This window comes from Cetorhinus maximus, chromosome 12 (assembly GCF_964194155.1).
Source record: "Cetorhinus maximus chromosome 12, sCetMax3.hap1.1, whole genome shotgun sequence".
Lineage (NCBI taxonomy): Eukaryota > Metazoa > Chordata > Chondrichthyes > Lamniformes > Cetorhinidae > Cetorhinus > Cetorhinus maximus.
The window spans coordinates 15532520-15551821 of record NC_135890.1 but is presented as its reverse complement, the minus strand read 5'-3'; the positions used below and the strand labels follow the sequence as shown (position 1 = coordinate 15551821).

Here is a 19302-nt window from a genome sequence, read left to right as displayed (position 1 = left end):
TGCACTTCATATACACATATATTAGACAGTTAGGAGGAGCAGACTACGGCAAATAGAGGGTCAACTGATGATGAACAAAGTAACACAAGTACCAGATAACGCTACTCACCAAAAGGGCAACTACCCAAAGTAGGAACAAAGTTTGCATACATGGCAGAAGGGTCCATTGAATGGAGGGATGCCACTATCATAGGGAGAGCAGGAAAGGCCACTGGTAAATACAAACATTGGTTAAATGTGGAGGATGAAGGACAGGGGATAAAACCCATGGATTAGCAAACAGATGTCAAGATGTGGAAGCCAAGAAAGCACAGTATGAGTTCTGACAGTGGACCAGAAAGTGGTCGTGACCCCAGGAAAAGGTCAAAGACTTGCGAAAGGGATTCTGCTCGCCTGCAGGAAAGATGATATTGCAGTAGTCCAGAAAAAGAGAGGAATGTGAGTCGAGGTCATAGCTTGACAAGAATGCAGACTACAGAACAAGTTGGGATTGGCAATAGAAGTAGAAGCCCTTATGAACGAGAGGTTTTAGTAGCTGCTAATAAATTGGAAAATAATATGATAAAGGAAGCCAAACAGAGTTGGAAAGAATTTGGGGACATACTGAAATACATGACGGGACAGACAGCCTTATCACAGAGGTCGATCTGTACAGAAAAGATACTTTGTGATGGCACGTACAAGGCTAAAGCCAGACAAGTAGCCTGAGGCGTTGAAGAAAGACTTGGGGATCACGATGATAGGGTAGACTCCCCTACTGCAGGGAAAGTGAGCTTGAAGATCTTTTTTGCTATTTAAGCACCCTATTCCTGGAGTGCAAACTGATTGATATAAAGGCTGCATTTTTGCAGGATGAAAAGTTTCAAAGAGAAGTTTTTTTTTTAAACCGCCTAAAGAAGCTGGCAATATAGAAGGAAAACCGTGGAAATTGAACAAGTGTGTTTATGGATTGAATGATGCGTCAAGAGTATAGTATTTTTCCTTGAGGTCTGTCTTGTTGAAAACAGGTTGCATTCTGTTAAAGGTAGACCCTGAGATGTTCCATTGGTGTCATAAGGAGAAACTAGCTGCAATCTTTATCGTGCATGTTGATGATATTCTGTGGGGAGACTCTAGAATTTGAGCAATGGGCAATTGAGAAGACAAAGAAGGAATTTAAAGTTAGAAGTCAGGCTTCATGGGCCTTTAAATACATTGGTTTAGACATTAGGCAGAACAAGTCAGGAGTGACATTTGAATCAATGATCTTATCCAGAAAATGTTAATTGCATCCCAATAAATTGGGTTAGATCCTCACAAAAAGAGAATTCTGCATCCAAGGAAGAAATGGACCAGTTAAGAAGTTTGATTTGGCTGTTGAACTGGTTGTGCACTCAGACTAGACCTGATGCTAGTCCTGACGTTTTGGAGCTGAGCACCATGCTGAAACATGCTCCAGTTGAGGAAGTTCTGAAAGCAAATAAAACACTAAAGAAATTAATTTCAGAGAGATGCACATTCGAGTTTCCAGCCTTGGGTGAACCAGAATATATGAGGTTGGTAATTTTTAGTGATGCTTCACATGCCAATCTTCCAGATAGATATTCTGGCACAGCTGGATTTATCATATTCTTGTATGGAAAGAATGATGAATATTGCCTGCTGGCTTCAGAGGCCAAGAAATGAAAAGGGTCATGAAAAGCACCTTAGTTGCTGAAACACTGGCATTGGTAAAAACGATAGATATGGGGGACTATTTATCCGATATATTGACGGAAATACTATACAAGGGGCGATGTGAGAAAAGTTTGCCCGTAGAATGTTAACGTTGTTAAGTGGTCTCTCTCTGATGAAGAGTCATATGGACTCGAAACGTTAACTCTGTCTTCCTCTCCACAGATGTGTCTTCCTCTCCACAGATGCTGTCAGACCTGCTGACTTTTTCCAGCAATTTTTGTTTTTGTCACGTTGGGATAATGTTCATTCAACAAAAACTGTCGCTGAGAAATGGCGAGAGAGAACAGAGATCTCTAAGATATGATGGGTTGACATGAGTCAGCAATTATCAGACTGTTTTACGAAAAGAATTGCCTGCTCTAAGAAATTACTAAATGTACTGGAAAAGGGGCATCTGATGCAATAATTTCTAAATGCAAAACCTATTATATGTATATACAAACACATATAGAAAGCAAAATTTGATATATATATATATATATTTGATCAAGGAAATGAGAGATCTAGAAATGTGAAAATACGTGACTTTATTTCCTTCCGTTTGATTTGAAAAGAATGTTCTTGAATTTTTCAAAAGCTTTAATTTAATTTAAAAGAAAATGGGGAATCAGTATCAGTAATTACATTAAGGTCCAGTAACAATCTTGTTCACTGGCAGTTACATTGTATAGCAATTAGATTGTTAAGACAGCTGCTTTGTTAAAACTAGTGATGAGCATTGGTTCACCTATTACAATAGTATAAATGGGTATAGCTGTAACATTCCAGTGTGGAAGGGACTGGAAAACTCTACTGTACTGAAGAGCTGCATTCTGAATAAATCAGCTTGAGGTAAAAGAGTAGCTTTGGATTCATTCTTCCACAACAAGCGCTTATTGTGAGGAAGAACAATTTAGATTTCCCTAAAATTTTTCTTACCATCTCATAGTTGAACCAACTTTCCTTTTCCATGAGAAACCACAATGTATGTTCCTTACAACTAGAAGAAAAATTGCTGCATGAAAATTATCTTGACGAATAATATAAGTTAGCTTTTGTTTTTTTGTTTTAAAAATGTGAATCCTTGTGATAATAAATTGTAGGTGTTGAGTTTTCTGGTCTGTAGTCATCCCAACACAAATGGTATCGATATTCTGTTAGATAAATGCAAAAACAAAGGTTTTTGTCAGTGGATTTTTTAAACTGCTTCTTAAAACGGCAATGATAAAAGGACAGTATTTTTTCACATATAGAGGAATTGTATATTAAATTCAAGGAATTTAATTGAAACCTGCAAAAGACATTTGAGGGTTGATTCAGTGTCTGTTGAATTTCATTTGCAGAGTCTGAGTGTAGAAAGGAAAAATACAATGCAAAATTGGGTATATCATAGCCCATGTGGCTAGGTTGAAAGCCAGTGACCTACACATATAGGAGTGATGCATTCTCAACTTAAGTAATTCATTTTTTTTGTCTTGGTTTATAAGCTAGAATTTGTATTTGTATATCCCTTTTTGCCTCACATTGGCATTGTGCCTTCAACTACCTAGGCTCTGTGCTCTGGAATTCTCTCCACCTTCCATCCCCTTTTTAAGTCCTCCTTAAAAGCCAAGCTAAAGGCACCATATTACTGCAAATTGGACTTGAATAAACAATTTCAAAGCAACTCACCATGTGCATGAAATGTAAATGGCAGTCTGGTTATAAGCAACACCAGACTCTCCAAATGGCGCACTATGATATGAAATCATTATCTAAATGCAATTACGAAGTCGCCCGTCCTCCAGATAATATTTTAAAATTTAACTTCAATTTTAAAACATTACTTCAAATTCAAATTTTATAGAATTTGTCTTCACGAAAAACTAAATTTCGTATTTCAATACTCAGTATAAGTATTTATTAGCAGAAACTAATTCAAAACGTATATCAAGCTGAGAAGAGTTTTGGTTGTACTATGCATTTTTTTTTGCTTAATTTTACAAATCGTGCAATAAAAGTGTGCGTATCCCCCTTTAGAATCGCTCTAAATTAATCTTCAGTTGCCTCTCATGAAAGTTTGCACTTTACATCTATTGGGGGAATAAGCTTCCACAGCAGGTTAGCATGAGTAACAGAATATCATGGAGCTATCAGTGAAATATGACATACTGTATCTCTGCAAGAGAAGCTAACTGGAAAATTCAAAAGCGATAAAACCAGCCTTGCAAGTGGAGATATTTATCACATGTTGAAAACATAAATTTGCTGTAAAATTTTATATTAAGGAATCTCAAGTGTGGAGATGTGAAGAATATCTCCACACCTCACAGATCATGTGTGTGGTATGAAATGAGATTTCAGTTGCTGAAATTATTCAGCTACCCAAAGACTAAGTAAATCTCAGGGAACGCGACTGTCATTGTGCAGCTGAAAAGTTTTATGAAAAAATATGCTTTGTGCTGAAAAAGCATAAATCATTTGGTTAATTTTCAATCACTTGAAAAATGCTTTAAATAACTTAGGCTCTCAAAATTAGGAACTTAATCTGACAGAGTTTTGCTATTTTCTCCAAACAGCTTTCTGACAGTGTCATCAGCCGTATGCGAGATGCCTCTCCGCCTGCTGAAAAGCCACAGTCACCTCCTCCGGGACCACCTTCGTCAACTGGAACTCGTCCACCTTCTCCAGTTCAACCAATAGGTATTTTGTTGCTGCATTTCTGAAAACCAGTCTGCTTATGCTGTTGAGTTAAGTCTTGATACCAGTTAACGATCTATTCAAACAGCCATCCATTATGTATCATGAAGATGCAAATCACTTGTCCCACAGATTGTTGTCAAACACAAGTTTTTGCAAAATGGACTTTGTGCACGTGTAAATACAGGCTCAGAAGAGCAAAACGGAAAGAGGATTAGTGGAAAACAAGCAGTTAAAAGATGACAGATGCTATTTACATTTGAGAGGTGAAGAAGCAGACTACTGAACTGAAACAAAAGTCATTTACTCCATTGAAGGGCAAGGAGGTCAATACATTGTGATTCAGGCATGCCACTGAGGGGTTTGGAGGTTGTGAGCATGATTTGAAGGGGTTTTTTGAATATCTCGTGGACTCATCAGTAAAATAGTGGATATGGTTGGATGATAAATGAATAAGAGGATTAGTTTGAACAAGGAACAAAGTTGCAAAGGATAATTTCCTGGGGAACCTCATGGGTAGGAGAGAAAGCTGGTGGATGCCGCATGATGTACAATAGTTGGATTGTTAATGATATCCTCATGAGCATACATTTGTGAATTAGTGATTTGCTTACGTGAATGGTGCCAAATCCTGTCAAAGGCTCTGAAGGCGTTCAACGTAATGATGGAGATTAACTGAAATGTTGATGAATGGAATTCCAGTGCTTTTCACTGTCAGTTTGTGGATGAGAGAGAGCTTGAAATAATCAGTGACAGGGCCAAAGCCACTCTGTTTTAAGTCTTACCCAAAGCTGTATATCATGTACCAGTCCTATCCTCCTTTCTGACTATGGGTGAACCTGCACATCTTGTTCATTCTGTAATCAAGCCTGACTCTTCATCTCCATTCCTCCTTCGCCCCACCACCGTTGATGCACATCCATGCACTTATAATTTTCCAACTTGATTTGTCTAACATTCTGCTTGCTGACCTCCTGACATTGACTCAATGAAAATTCACAAGTTCTGCTCCCCACATCTGATCTTGTACTGCATCCCAAGAGCTTTTCCTTTCACCAACCACCACTGACTTCTAGTACCCTAACATATTGGTTTCAGATTCCTTAACTTCATCATAAATCCCTCAGAAGTATAGTCCTGGCTTCTGTAATCTCCTGTGTCTCCACATCTCAATTCATACTGGTCTGTTCTGAGTTTGAATACCCAATCCTTTCACTGCAACATTCATGTCTGCCAAAGCACCTCCACTTGCTTTATTTTCATGCATTGTTAAAAATCTCCTTAGAGCCTACCTCTCCTAACTTTTCTCCAAATTCTTGCTCAATGTTCAAATTCTGCTTCCCCCACCCCCGATGCTTTGCTGTGGCTGAGGTGGCAGATAATTTGTTGATAGCAGAATGACCATACCACAAACCTAAAATGGTTATTGTCAATTAGGCCAGTACTTTCAAAGTGATGATAACTTGAGAGTTGAGGGACAAATTTTGAGAGCAGGTAGTATAGATTAGGTTTGTGTTCCCTTTACTATAGAAGTTTAAGGGGGTGGCCTAATTCAGGTATTTAAGATGATTAAAAGGATATGCTCGGCTACATGTAGAAAAACAATTCCCAGTGATGTGGAGTCCAGAAAATTAGAATTAGAGCTCAGCTATTCAGGGGTGATGTTGGAAAGCATGTCTTCATAGAAAGAATAGTGGATTCTGGAATTCTCCCTGGAAAAGCAAGATCAATTGAAAATTTCAGAACTGAAATTGCTAAAACTTTTCTTGGGCGATTGTATGAAGGGTTACAAACCCAGTGTACACAGTTGGAGTTAAGAAACAGGTCAGCAGTGATCTAATTGAATGGTAGAACAGACTTGAGGGGCTGAATGGGCTAGTCCTGTTTCTGTGTTTAAGAGACAGCTCTGGACAGGGACAAGTTCAAAGGTGCACATCATGAGCACAATGGATTGGATGGCATCAAAACCACTGGCCTTGCAAGAGACCAGACCTCTCAAGGATACACTCCTAACTTGGCAAAATACTTCATGTGTAAGGCAGTAGATTCAGCCCATCTTGGCTCCAATTTACTGCAGTGATATAAAATATTTCTTGTAGTTGTCAGTCATGAGGAGTCAGACCCTCTATGTCTTAACTGGTAAAATGTCATGATGTTTTCTATTAAACTTAATGGATTTGAGATGTGGAGAAACCAATTAAAATACTCAGGAGCTTTGTATCTTCAAGATTAAATGGCTCCTAGTGTACAGAATTCATAATTGTATTGTAAAATTAAGCAGACATATCTAGCACAGAGTATATTAAAAGCAGAATTATCAGTCCAGATTTATGCTGCTTTTTAAGAGGTCTTAGATGCATGTCTTATGAATTAGACCCAATTAGTTTTTATTTTAAAAGCGAATTACTTCTGCTTTAGCATAAGTTGTATCAATTCAGTTTGGTTTTTCAAAGGAAATGGAATAGATGAGTGCACTTTAACCTTTAAGGTTTGCATTAACTTCAGTGTTGCGCATTGATAAATCAATTGAATTCCCTCAGGAGAGTGAGGGTGCAGGATTGAGCTTAGACTGGACCTTGAGAAATCAATTCAACATGTCTGTGTGGCTTTTTTTATAATCAAGACTTTGAAGAGTCTTCACGTTCCCCAGGATAGATTTTCAAAGCTGTTACAAAATCATCCCGATGCTACGTTTTCTCCTTCTTCTTCACATTATCATGGCCCTGTCTTTTTAAATTTCAAGCTATCTGAAATTTCATATGTAAACAGGACAGCTAAAGTCACACACATCTGTATTTGGTGGTGGTTTAAAAAAGATGTTTGACTAAATTCTCTGGAGATTGTGAGCATGATGTAAATTATACATGCTAGTTATGGTTTAACATTTTGTGAATCCTTAGTGAGACTATTTTCTTGTAATTACTCCTATTTTCATTCTGTATTCGCGTTATGTTCAACACCTGTGTTTTGAGTCATATATAAGAGATTTTCCATTCTTGAAGTTGCATGGTGCCAATGCTTCTGTACAGAAGAAAGTTATTTCATCTGGTGTTTTATTCTGCTTCGATTTTTGTCTTTTGTGCAGCATCAATTATTGTGTGTTACTTAAAGCAAAAATATATTCCATCTTGATTGGCAGTTTCCAGCACTTTGCAATGTGCATTTAAGTCAGCTAGATCCACAATGAACTCACCAGCTGCCATGTGGGTGTATCACAGTAAATAACTGTGTATCACGGGACGTGCAGCACCCTGCTGCTCTGTTAAATTAGTACAGAATGAACTAATTACATTGTCTATCTTTAAAATGGCTCATGAAATGTGTCAGTATGTTGTATTCATGTGGGTTATGGAGAAATCTGATCGTTTTTATAGGAAAATACACCTATGGTTTGCATAACTTAGTCAACTTTTGGGTTAATGAGTTGTGGTTTTTTTGCTGGTAAACTGACAAAGTCTTGTCATGTATTCATTCCCCCTCTACACTATTTTTTTGCTAGCACCACTGATGTTGTTAGATCAGGTGATTGGTACTGCTGTGGACTGTTTAGATATCTTCTATTTCTTGAATGCTATATATTGCACAGTCCAGCACCTGTAATTGTTAATTTATTTGAAACACCTATAATGAATGAAATTGAAAAAGCACCCTGGGCTGTTGATTCTAGTTTCTGTGCTGAGTAAAATGATCCAAGTTTCTATACATGTAATATTAGCTTTGTATTCAAATCAAATATTTTTATTTTATGTAGAAGGGGATGGAAGAGTGCAGCAATGTGGTAGATTAGTTTAATTTACCACCAATAAATGCATTTCTGAAATAGAACTTCATGCCGTCTAAAAACAACTTTTCATTTTGTTCTGTAAGGCTGTGGTGACAATTTTGTATTTGTAATACAATAACTTTGGGCTCCCAGTGGCCTGTTAAGTAATTGCATTTTGTAGTTTTGATTTTTACAGAGGTTTATTTTTCTTTAGAGATGATTGTAAAATGGTTACCTTTCTTCATTTGATATGATATATGAACTAGTGCCATTGGTATACCTTGATTCAACTGCAATGTTTCAATAACTTAATAAATAGGCAGTAAAACCCTTGTGGCAAAGCCCCAATGCTGTATTTCCTCCTCCTTTTATGAGCATCTTCACAACCTGAAGTGTTCACAAATAAAATTAGCAAAATTAATTTTGCCTTTTGCATCATTGGGAACTGTGGACAATGCAGGCCCCTGCATTTGCCTGATAACATATAATTAAATAAAACATATATGCAGGTTCAACCTTGATATGAGAACTCCCTCTCAGGTTAGGGGAACTGCCGGGCCTTAAGTATTTGCATGTATGTTTGTTCACTTTATATTCAGGCTCTGGACAGCTATCAGTGAATCATTGGGAAAAGGCTGCAGTTTGTGAAAGGTTTTGAAATCTTCAATCAGAGACCCTTCTAAGATTTTGATCACGTGTACTACGTGTCACTTTGTTTGAAAACAATATTGTAAATAAATTTGATCTCCCAATACAAATATTCTTAGGTATTTGGATGCTCTGTGAAATGTAAGTTTTGAATAATGGGTTTTTGCACTTCTATCGTTAGCGGGAACTGTAAATACTTAGTTAACTATTTCTTCTCAAAATAAGCACAATATTAGGAAAAGAAATTATCATAAATTTATTGTAACTTGATTGTTGGTTGAAGCTTGTCGAGCACATCGCCCATTGAGATGTTTATCACAGCAGTGGCTTATCAAAATCTGGTTATTGACCCATTATGTTTTTTTTAAATTTCCCAGTACAGAATTTGGTATTAATGCATCAATAGCAAGTTGCCTGTCTTTGAGAGGGCAGGGATAGACTATATGCGCTTGCTAAATATGGCACATTGTATGGATTAGCTAATGAAGATCAAAATTACCACTTTTCCGACTAAAAGGATAGATTGCAATAAATTTCTCTTAAAAGCAAAGAGCTTGTGATAATCCCTGGTGTGATTTTTGAAGTCTCTTTATCTGACTCAAGTCAATATATTATTTCAATATTCCAAAGTACATTCAGATCTGAAATTGAGTTAACTTGAATATCTGCTGGAAAAGGACCATCATGTAAATAGGGCCATTGAACACAAAAAGAAGTTAGTCATGCTAACTCTTTATAAATTAGTAATTAGGCCTCAATTGAAATATTTTATACCATTCTGGACACCACATTTTAGGAAGGTTTGGATTAGGATTGTTTAGCTAACAGATGAGAGTCTGGATAAATGCGTCGTCTTCGGGCAAGGTGTAACTAGTGGAGGGCCATAGGGATCAGTGCTGGAGCCTCAACTATTTACAATCGATATCAATGACTTTGATGAAAGGACCAAATGTATGATCCTTTGTGTCATTAGCTAAATTTGACGATTCTCCTTGTATGAAAGACTAAAACAAGGAGGCACTGTTTCGAAATGAAGGGTTTCCCATTTAAGACGGAGATGAAAGAATTTTTATCTATGGGTTGTTAGTCTGTAGAATTCCCCAGAGAGCAGCAGAGGAAGGATCTTTGAGCAAATAGGGCGAAACTATTTCGTGCAGCAAGTGGATGAATAACCAGAAGTTATTGAGTCATAAATTTAAAATAATTAGCAAAATCAGAAGCAGGGAAATGAGAAATTATTTCAGACGTTTGAATAGATCTGGCGCATAAAACCTGAAAGATTGGTGGAATCTAATTATGTGGCAACTATTGTTAATTATATCAATTGTGTTTAATTACTTGGAGGTGGAGGGCATTAGTTGGGATTTCGCTGACCCAGTTTGTCTCCCAGTCAAGCAATGCTCTGAGTTTAAAGTTCTCATCTTTGTTTTCAAATCCCTCTATGGCTTTGTCTCTTCCTAACCTTGTTATCTCCAACAGCTCTGTAACCCCTTTGAGATACCTACACTTCTTCAATTCTAGCCTCGTACATTCCCAGTTATAATTGCTCCACCATTGGTGCTTGTGCCTTCAGTGCCTAGGCCCCAAGTTCTAGAATTCCCTCCTTACACCCTCTACCTCGCTTACCTCATTCAAGACACTTTAAAACGTTTTTTAACTCATCTGATCTAATATCTCCTTATGTGGCTCAGTGTCAAGCTTTGTTTCATAATGCTCCTGTGAAGCACCTTGGGATGCTTCTTTGTGTTAAAAGTGCTATATAAAGGTGCCCTAGCAAAACTGGAGTAAATGGGAATCGGGGAAAACTCCACTGGTTGGAGTCATACCTAGCACAAAGGAAGATGGTTGTGGTTGTTGCATGTCAGCCATCTCAGCTCCAGGACATCACTGCAGGAGTTCCTCAGGGTAGTGTCCTCGGCCCAACCATCTCCAGCTGCTCTATCAATGACCTTCCTTCCATCATAAGGTCAGAAGTGGGGATGTTCGCTGATGATTGCACAATGTTCAGCACCAGTCGCAACTCCTCAGATACTGAAGCAGTCCATGTCCAAATGCAGCAAGACCTGGACAATATCCTGGCTTTGGTTAACAAATGGTAAGTAACATCCGCACCGCACAAGTGTCAGGCGATGACCATCGCCCCTTGATGTTCAATGGCATTACCATCACCGAATGCCCCACTATCAACATCCTGGGGGTTACCATTGACCAGAAACTGGACTGGACTAGGCATATAAATACTGTGGCTACAAGAGCAGGTCATAGGCTAGGAATAGTGCAACGAGTAACCCACCTCCTGACTCCCCAAAGCCTGTCCACCATCTACAAGGCACAAGCCAGGAGGGTGATGGAATACTCCCCAATTGCTTGGTTGACTGCAGCTCCCACAACACTCCAGAAGCCTGACACCATACAGGACAAAGCCCGCTTGATTGGCACCACATCCACAAACATTCACTGCCTCCTCTACCGCAGCACATTAGCAGTCGTGTGCGCCATCCACAATATGCACTGCAGAAATTCACCAAGGCTCCTTTGACAGCACCTTCCAAACCCTCGACTACTACCATCTAGAAGGACAAGGGCAGCAGATAGATGGGAAAACCACCACCTGGAAGTTCCCCTCCAAGTCACTCACCATCCTGACTTGGAAATATATTGCTGTTCCTTCACTGACACTGGGTCAAAGTCCTGGAATTCCCTTCCTAACAGCACTGTGTGTGTACCCATGCCACATGGACTCCAGCGGCTCAAGAAGGCAGCTCACCACCATCTTCTCAAGGACAACTAGGGATGGATAATAAATGCTGGCCCAGCCAGCGAAGCCCACATTCCATGAATGAATTTAAAAAAAAAGAGTTGTTGAATTTAGGGCAGTCTCAGTGCAGTCCATCATGACTACTCAGTTTGGTACTAAACTTTGCAGTCTTGCATAATGAAGCTATAAGAATGGCTCAGTGTAAAATTATCCACTTCTTGATGGAAGCATGGAATAGCAGAATATTTTTGAAAAGGTGAAGGACTAGTGTCAGGAAGATATAATAATTCTCATAATGTTATTGGAATTTATTGTGAAATAATTGTGTGTGTGTGTGAGAGAGAGTTAATTGGATTAAAGCTAGCTGTTCTGAAGGCTTTGGTGTAAACCTGGGAGAAGTTTACAATGTAAGGTGTAAAAGGGCATTTGCATTTTTCAAAAAAACCATACTAGATTGTTTTCAAAATAGGGACTGAAATATTACACCTAGCCAGGTGGAGTTCAGAAACAGTATGTTTATTTTTTCCAAAGATTACTGGTAAAACTTAGTAGTGAGAGAGATTAGGAAGGTAAAGTCCAAATACGTAGTGAAACAATGGGAATTTGCATTCAAAGGGGAAAATATGTATAAAGGAGCGAAAGCCGTGTAAGGGTAGGCATTTTTTAAGAACTAACAAGTATGAAAAGCCTTCAGCATCTATGCCTCAAGCAGCTGTTTTCACAGAACTGAAGTTAAGAAAACTCACTTTGAATTTGACTGGTTCAAGGTATCATGTTTCTTTGCCTGGGACTTTTAAAAATATGCGTCTTAGTGTTGCCTGAACGAAAGTGGAACTGGGAGTCGGGTTAAGTTGGGGATTTAGAAGTTATTAGAGTAGCAATTTGTAGATCTCTGTTTCAAATCATTTCTCTTAATAATAAATGTTTAATAAAAACCTATTAGACTTGGTGGTCTTATTACATCTGAATTCAAGACATGCATCTCAAAATTTATACAAATTACAAAACAAGTTGTGGCAGTTATTTCAAGTTTCTATTTAGGATTTGAACAACTCTGCATTTACCATCGGCTGTGGCATAACAACTAGTAACGTTGAGATTCAAAGGGAGTTGGATATCCTTGAACTCAAATCGCAAAATTAACATGCAAGTGCAACAAGTAATTAAGATAAATGGAATGTTAGTTTTGATTACAAAGGGGTTGGCATTCTGAGTAAGGACATCTTCAAGCAATTACATCAGGTTTTAGTGAAGCCACACTGATGTACGGCACAGCTTTGGTCACCTTACCTAAGGAAATATATACTTGCCTCCAGAGGGTGCAACAAAGGTTGACTAAATTGATTCCTGGAAGCAGAGAGAGAGAGACTGAATAGAATGGGTCTATATTCTCTAAGAGTTTAGAAGAATGAAAGGTGATCTCGTTGAAATGCATTACAAATCTGAGAAGGCTGAACAGTTTAGATGCCGACAGCTTGGTTTTTGGCTGGACAGTCCAGAACTAGAGGTCATGGACCCCAGGATAATGGGTCCTTCATTTCGGACTGAGAGGGGGGAAAATACTCTTCATTTGGGGTAGTGAATCGCCAAGATTTGCTGTGCTAGAGCGATGTGGATGCTCAGTTGGTGCATATATTCAAGACTGGGATTGATTGATTTCATTCGTGCCCAAAAATCTAAGGATATGTGGGATAGGGTGGGAAAGTGCAGTTGATGTAGAAGTTCATTTGAATAGTGGAGCAGGGTTGAGGGTCATATGGTCTACTTCTGCCCCTTTTTGTTACGTTCTTATGGTGTAGGAAATTAATATTAATGGTGTAAGGGTGTCCGGCTGGGAAAAAGGTGCAAGGCTGGCAGACTCGGGGCCTTTTACTTTATTACACTTGAACAGGAAGTAACTAAAAATTGTGTTCCATCTATCTCGGTGAACTGTTTTTTGAGCATAATGGTTAACCAATGTTGAACTGTATGTACGTTTAGCCAATAGATGCATGTGTCGTGCTACAGACTTCTGGTTGAAGCTGTTGACTTTGTTGAACTGGGTGATCTCAGTGGGGCCATGACAGTTTATCTCATTGTGCTCAGAGTATGGAGAAGAACAGTTGGTTAGGGTTCAGGCTTTTGTCTGCTATGCAGTGTCCCCTACTGGAAAGTGCACATTTTGGTTGGTGAATAGAATGGAGCTCATTGGCGATCTCCATACTTTAACAGCTGGCAGACATTCACTGTATTGTCGTATTCGTGGAAGGCATTCTGTCACTGTCCATAACAGCATTACCCTGCATTTATTTAGCATCTTTAATGTAATAAAACATCCTGAGCTACTTCACAGGAACGTTATCAAACAAAATTTGGTAAGGATATATTACACGCAGCTTGATCAAAGAGGTAGGTTTTATGGAGCATCATAAAGGAGGAAAGAGAGACATAGGTTAAGGGAAGGATTTCGACTGCTGAAGCTATGGCTGCCAACAATGGAGTGATTAAAGTCAGGGATGCAGAAGGGGCCAGAATTGGAGGTGGGGAGGGGCCATGTAGGGATTGGAAAACAAGAATTAGAATTTTAAAACGAGGTATTGCGTAACCATGATCCAGAGTGCTGGGTGAACAGAACGTGGCGTAAGTTGCAATATGGGCGACAGAGTTTTGAATGCCAAGTTTATGGATGATGAAAGTTTGGTGGCTATCCAGACGTCATTAGAATAGTGAAGCTTGTAGGTAACAAAGGCATGATTAAGGGTTTCAGCAGCAAATGGATTGAGACAGGGGCCTCAGGAACTGGACAGTATTATGGAGGTAGAAGTAGGTGGTTTCACTGATGGCACAGATGTGTGGTTCAAAGCTCATTTCGGGGTTAGGTATAATACCAAGGTTGCGCACAGTCTGCTCAGCTTAAAACAGTTGCTGAAAAACAATATGCTTGCATGAATTCAATGCTCTTAAGAGGGTGGAAGTTTGGACAAAGAATGTCCAAAATATACAAAGAATATTTGTTCCTCTCCCTCCTTATATCTGTTTCCTTCCTCAGATCATTGATATCACTCATACAACTAGTCAAAAGAGTGGACTTAGAAGAAAGGAACTTGCTCATATGCTCCTTTCGATGCCCTTCTTGAACCAATCATCCCTAACACTTAAACAAAGATCAAGAATTTACTATAATAAAAACAACAAATACTGGAAATAATCAGATCAGTGAGTATCTGTGGAGAAAGAAACAGCTAACTTTTCAGGTTGATGACCTTTCATGAGAATTTACTGCCTTGGCGGAAATTATGCGAATTTCTTTTTCCACTTCATGCTGATTAACATAAAAAACACCACTTTACTATGTCTATTTTGTAGAAGTCATGCTTGACTAATTGAGTTGATTTTTTTTTGAGGTGGTCACTGATATGATGAATAGGAGTATGTCTATATAGGCATACAGAAGGCATTTGATTAGCTTCTGCATAAGGGATTAATCATTAAAAAAAACTAAAAGCATAGAATCAGAGGTAACCTTATGACGATTTGTAATTGGTTGAGAATAAGAGACAAAGAGTCCAGATAAAGGGAATATTCACTATTAAGGTGTCAAGGTGTGACAAGTCACAGTCCCCGGGGATCTGTATTGGGGCATCAGATTTTCACCATATATATAGATGACTTGGATGAAGGAATGAAGTGTGTTTTTCCAAGTTTGCAGGTTACACTAAGTTAAGAGGTACAGTAAATAAGATGAGTAGGAAGTTACAAAGGCACATACATGGATTAAGTTAGAGGACAAAACTATAAGACATGAAGTTCAATGAGAGGAAGTGTGACGTCATCCACCTTGAATTGTGGAAGGACACATGAGGAAATGTTCTTAATGGTGAGAGTCGAGGAGCTGTGAACCAGAGGGATTTGAGGGTACACATGCATGGGTACAGAAAGTAATCAAAGATGATTGAATGTTGGTCTTAACCTCCAGGGAACATAAAGAGGAACATAGGACTTGGGAGGAGTGGGCCATTCAGCCCTTTGAGCGTGCTCCGCCATTCAATAAGATCATGGCTGATCTGTTTGTGTCTCAACTCGACCTTGTCATCTGACACCCCCCCCCCCGCCCATAATCCTTGACTCCCTTGTCTACCAAAAGTCTGCCTAACTGGGTCATTGAATTTATTCAAGGTAGTCTCCACTGCTTTCTGGAGAAGGGAATTCCACAGACTAACGACTCTTTGAGAGAGAAAATTTCTCCTCATCTCAATCTTAAACAGTAAATTTCTTTTTCTTTAACTGTGTTCTCTGGTTGTAGTCTCTCCCCACAAGTGGAAACCACCTCCTGATATCTACCCTATCAAATCCCCTCAGGATCTTTAATGTTTCAATACAATCACTTCTCATTCTTCTAAACACCAATGGGTATAGCCCAACTTGTTCAACCTTCCTTCATACGATAAGCCCCTCATCTCAGAAATGAGTCGAGTGAACCTTCTCTGGACTGCTTCTACCACAATTATATTGACATATAAAAATTGAGTTGCTCGGTCATACTGTTCCTTAGCTAGGCCTCTTTCAATTTTGGGCACCATGTCAGGGATGAAGATTGTCTTTTGAGGGGTTCACTGCAAATTTTCCAGAATGATGCTGGAGCTTAAATTGCAAGGGTAGGCTGCATCAAATTTATATTTCCTTCCATTTAGAGGATTAAGGGGGTGATCGAATCAAATTGTTAAAATGACAAAGAAATTCAATAGGGGAGATGCAGAAAAAGTTTCTCCTCTTCAGAGTATCCAGAACAAGACAGCATAATTTTAATATTAGAGTTAAGTCATTTAGGAGAGAAATTGAGCACCTTATCACAGAAAGGGTAGTGGAAACCCTTGCAAAAGACTGGGTGCTGGGTCATTTGAACCTTCAAGGGCAGAGATCAGTGGATTTTTGAGGTCAAAGTATCAAGTAATGCCCCCCCCCCCCCCACAAACCGTGTTTTCTTTCGTTGTGCGCGGCCCATTCACTTGAACACTGGAACTTTAATTATTTTTTGCACGGCCATGCCATATCAGGTAATGTGTGAGCAGCCTGCACAGAACCTTCAAGGTTGCTGTGTGACCATGCACACAGGGCTTACAGAAAATATATCAAAGAATATGGAACAAATGTGAATAAATGAAATTGAGATACAGGTCAGACAGACAGATAGTGGAACAGGCTCAAATGTGTTGCCGTGTGAGATTTTGTTTATTAAAAAGCTTTACAGGAAGATTTGTGCTATTATTTGCAAGTATCAAGTTAATGAAGGCAGAGTTTGTTTTAAAGAACTGCCTTACAAATTTTACAACCAGATCGATACTGTTTTTATTAATTACATTGAAATATGGAGCACAGTGATGGGATTTAAATTCTTCATGCCATTGTTGCATATTTTAATCTTTTCGATATAAATCAGTTTTATTCAAATCTGCACTTGTACTGCCACTATGTGCTCACCTTCACATTTCCATATGAACTACTGTCATATATCTGGTTTTTATTAGTAAAAGGACGGGTTATTAATTTTAACCCATCTCATTTCTTCGATATGGCGATATTTTGGAGCAGCACTTAATTTTGAATATCAGGCTGTGGGTTAGTTTTGGTTGCCTGAATTCTGACCTTTATTAAACTGAGCAATTAACATGCAGGGCGCCATGTACCGTGAGTATACTCCAAGTGCAAGACGACACCAAGGATTATAAGTCAGGAAATTGGATGTGCAAAGCATAAAAAAACAGCAAATGTAATTGTAATTGAGATGAAGTGTAAAATGCTGAAAAGAAGCACATCAACATTTTCAAAGAAACTAGATGTGCTCATGTTTTGGATATGAAGCGTCTGTCAAAACTGTAAAGTAGAAGCCAACCAAGCCACTTGATTGATCTGAACAAAGAGATGTGTCTGTTAATGCAGTGATAATCAGTCCTGATCAGAGATCATCATCCTGAAGCCTTAACTCTGTCTTTCTTCACAGATGCTGCTTGACTGCTGAGTGTTTCTAGCATTGTTCTGTTTTATTTCAGATTTCTGGTATCTCAGTTTTTTGCACTTGTGTTAAATGAATATGTTGTCTTCATCCTTCAAACAGCACTTAAAGTATATTAACCAGCATTTCAAAGTAGAGTCGCTATGGCCCACACAGTGGATTTGAACAAACAATCATACCTGGCATTTGCTTTTCCATTTAATGTTTTTAGTTTTAAAATAATGACCGCGTCCTGTTTTTAAAAAAAAAGTTCTGGACTTGAGGTCTTTGAATGTGGCCAATATGAAATTTGGAGAGAGAGGAGAAAGGTTTCTTCATGATGGCATTATGTTGTGTGCATGCCTTGCAACAGCTTAACATGACGATGGGGAGCCTGTCTAATGCTTTGAATCTCAATCTGACTACAGTATTATTGGTAACTTCTGTTTTATTTGATTTATGAATCTAAACTACCCAATCAGATGACTAAGTTTTCACACAACTCGCACTAAATTGCAATGTTGCAGCATATAGGACTACATTGTTTTGCTAAATTATTCTCGAGGATCTCTGACTTCATGTTTTTATCAGAAGGGCCCAATTTTTGAAATTAATGTAATGAGATTTTCAGTTCCTTATGTTGCAACATTATAAAATGGTAAATGGAAAAATAATAAAATTGTCTTAGACAGATACTTTAATTCTTCCCTCCTCTTTGGGAAATAAAATTGAAAGGTGTTAGCTTGATGTTGCTGTAAAATTCAACCTGAAAGTTATCCAAATGTATTTGGACAACTTCAAAGCCTGCACAAGTTCTGGTTTCAACACCTACTTTTGTGTTCCTCAAAAGATCAGTGAGGTTTATCGTTCATGGTGGCCTTAGTTGCCTATCAGTCATAAAGTTCAACATCTGACATATGTACTGTTGATCTTTCAGCTCTAATCATTGCTAACTATAACTGCCGGCAGAATGATGAGCGTATATTGAAGCTTGATCTTTTAACATTAGTTAAAGTAAGAAGAACAAAGTTGCATCTTCTGGGAGCCATAATAGACCAGGTAAACTGGCTGCTACATGTGGCAGTCATTTTTCAATTGAAAAATACTTACACGTTAAAGGCTTGAAATTCTTGCAACGGAAATCAAAAGATTGCTGTTTTCCTACTTTGAAAATGATCCTTTTTGGGAATTGAATTTCATTATCGAATCATTATTGCAGGTAGGCACCACTGCCAGCAGACTTGCAGCCATGAGAACTTTATCCTGGTAAAGTTTGGTGGACCCCTCCAGACACCACGTTAATTTGGAAGAGCAAAATCTATAAATTACCATGTTGAGCATTTTAACAGTCCAAGAGATCATAATTCAAAAATTTCACAATCCTTCCCTTTTTTTAAAATCTTGGTGGCCAAAGTGGCTGAGTTACAACTCAGATGGTGGATCACTCTAAGATATGCTTGTGCACCTCTAAAGACTGTAAGCTATTTGTCTGCTGCCTTTGTCAGCCTTAAGTGAGCATTACAGCCAGACAAGCAAAAAGAGGAGTTGTTTTTATATTGGTTCCAAAAAAAGGAACGACATGGACAAGGTTAACTTTGATGCATTTAATATGGTATAGCTATGTGATTCTGATTTTGAAACTATCATTTACGATTTATGCACTGAATTTCTGGTTTTGCCAAACACACATTCTGATCCTAAGGCACCTTTTGAAAGCTGCAAGCAGATCTGGAAAACCACTCATGTGCCAAAGCAGCCTGCCCTGTATGGTTTATTTGTGCTAAATAAAAA

The 19302-nt window shown here is 38.5% G+C and overlaps 1 protein-coding gene across 1 annotated transcript in view; it reads left to right on the top strand.

The window, feature by feature from the left end:
• The window catches only part of chchd3a (coiled-coil-helix-coiled-coil-helix domain containing 3a), a 331631-nt gene that overhangs the window by 10637 nt on the left and 301692 nt on the right, over nt 1–19302 (top strand). The window contains exon 2 of the mRNA XM_078553053.1: nt 4254–4377. Within this exon, the coding sequence (XP_078409179.1) occupies nt 4254–4377 (124 nt within the window). The remainder of the gene's footprint in view (nt 1–4253; nt 4378–19302) is intronic.